The 1,797-nt window shown below is 74.9% G+C and overlaps 1 protein-coding gene across 1 annotated transcript in view; it reads right to left on the bottom strand.

The window, feature by feature from the left end:
• LOC112963845 (serine/threonine-protein phosphatase 2A 65 kDa regulatory subunit A alpha isoform-like) overlaps positions 1-1,797 on the bottom strand; it is a gene marked incomplete at both ends in the record, with an annotated part of 11,726 nt that overhangs the window by 6,879 nt on the left and 3,050 nt on the right. The window contains one exon of the mRNA XM_026061283.1: positions 793-958. Within this exon, the coding sequence (XP_025917068.1) occupies positions 793-958 (166 nt within the window). The remainder of the gene's footprint in view (positions 1-792; positions 959-1,797) is intronic.

Raw genomic sequence — 1,797 nt, 5'->3', positions numbered from 1 at the left:
CATGGGGTCACACAGGGGTCACACGGGGTCATGGAGGAGTCACAGAGGGGTCGTGGGTCAGGCAGCGGTCACGGGGTCAGGCAGGGGTCACGAGGTCACATGGGGGGGTGCAGGGGCACAAAGGGGCCACACAGGGGTCATACAGGGGTCACACGGGTGTCGTGGGGGTGCACAGGGGTCATGGGGGTCACACGGTCGCAGGGTCACGCAGGGGTCACGCAGAGGTCACGGAGGGGCTGCAGGGTCACACGGGGGTCACGCAGGGGTCACAGGGTCACACAGGAGTCGCAGGGGCGCGCGGGGGTCACGCACCCCACAGGGTCACGGGGTCACGCAGGGGGTGCAGGGGCACGCGGGGGTCACGTGGGGGTCAGGCGGGGGTCACAGGGGTCGTGGGGGTCACACCAGGGTCACAGGGGGTCACGGGGTCACACAGGGGTCACGGGGGCGCACGGGGGTCATGCACCGCACAGCGTCGTGGGGTCACACAGGGGGCACAGGGTCACACGGAGGGTCACGCAGGGGTCACACAGGGGTCACGGGGTCACACAGGGGTCACGGGGGCACGCGGGGTGTCCAAAGGTTGCGGCGGGGGGGTGATGAGGGTGACGCAGGGGTCACGGGGGGGTCATGCTAGGGTCACCCCGGGGTCAGGGGTCGCCGCGGGGTCACGTGGGGGTGTGTGGGGGGAAGGGAGCCCCTGTTGCGTGTTCCCACGCGTCCCGGCGCGTCACATGGAGTCCCGCGTGTGCCGGCGTGTCGCGGGGAGTCCCGCGCGCGCGTCCCGCCGGGCGCCGCCCACCTCGGTGAACTTGTCGGCCACCATGTAGCGCACGCGCCACGACTTGTCCTCGGCCGCCTGCCGCAGCGTCGGCATCACCAGCGCCTCCAGGTCCTCCTGCGGCAGCAGCTGCGCGATGTTCACGCAGGCCTCCACCGCCAGCAGCCGCACCGAGTCCTGCGCAACGGCCACGCGGGGGGGGCGCGTCAGGGCCCAGGCGTCCGGGAGCGCGACCCGAGGGGCCCAGGCGGCCGGGAAGGGGCCCAGGCGTCCGGGAGCGCGACCCGAGGGGCCCAGGTGTCCGGGAACCCACCCTCAGGGCCCAGGAACCCCCTGAGGGACCCAAGTGTCTGGGGCTGCACAGTCCCCTTGGAAGGGCCCAGGCGTCCGGGGGAAGGGGCCCAGGCGTCCGGGGAAGGGGCCCAGGTGTCCGGGGAAGGGGCCCAGGCGTCTGGAGAAGGGGCCCAGGCGTCCGGGGGAAGGGGCCCAGGCGTCCAGGGGAAGGGGCCCAGGCGTCCGGGGAAGGGGCCCAGGCGTCCAGGGGAAGGGGCCCAGGCGTCCGGGGAAGGGGCCCAGGTGTCCGGGGAAGGGGCCCAGGTGTCCGGGAAAAGGGCTCAGGCGTCTGGAGAAGGGGCCCAGGCGTCCGGGGGAAGGGGCCCAGGCGTCCGGGGGAAGGGCCCAGGCATCCGGGAGGGGCCCAGGCGTCCGGGGAGGGGCCCAGGCGTCCAGGGGAAGGGGCCCAGGCGTCCGGGGAGGGGCCCAGGCGTCCGGGGGAAGGGCCCAGGCGTCCGGGGGAAGGGGCCCAGGCGTCCGGGGAGGGGCCCAGGCGTCCGGGGAGGGGCCCAGGCGTCCAGGGAAGGGCCCAGGCGTCCGGGGAAGGGCCCAGGTGTCCGGGGGAAGGGGCCCAGGCGTCCGGGGGGAGGGCCCAGGCGTCCGGGGAAGGAACCCAGGAATCCGGGAAGGGCCCAGGCGTCCGGGAGGGGCCCAGGCGTCCGGGAGGGGCCCAGGCGTCCGGG

This window comes from Apteryx rowi, unplaced genomic scaffold (genome assembly GCF_003343035.1).
Source record: "Apteryx rowi isolate R43461 unplaced genomic scaffold, aptRow1 scaffold_1798, whole genome shotgun sequence".
NCBI classification, from domain to species: domain Eukaryota; kingdom Metazoa; phylum Chordata; class Aves; order Apterygiformes; family Apterygidae; genus Apteryx; species Apteryx rowi.
Note: the sequence above shows the minus strand (reverse complement) of the source record. Positions and strands in the feature narration are given on the sequence as shown.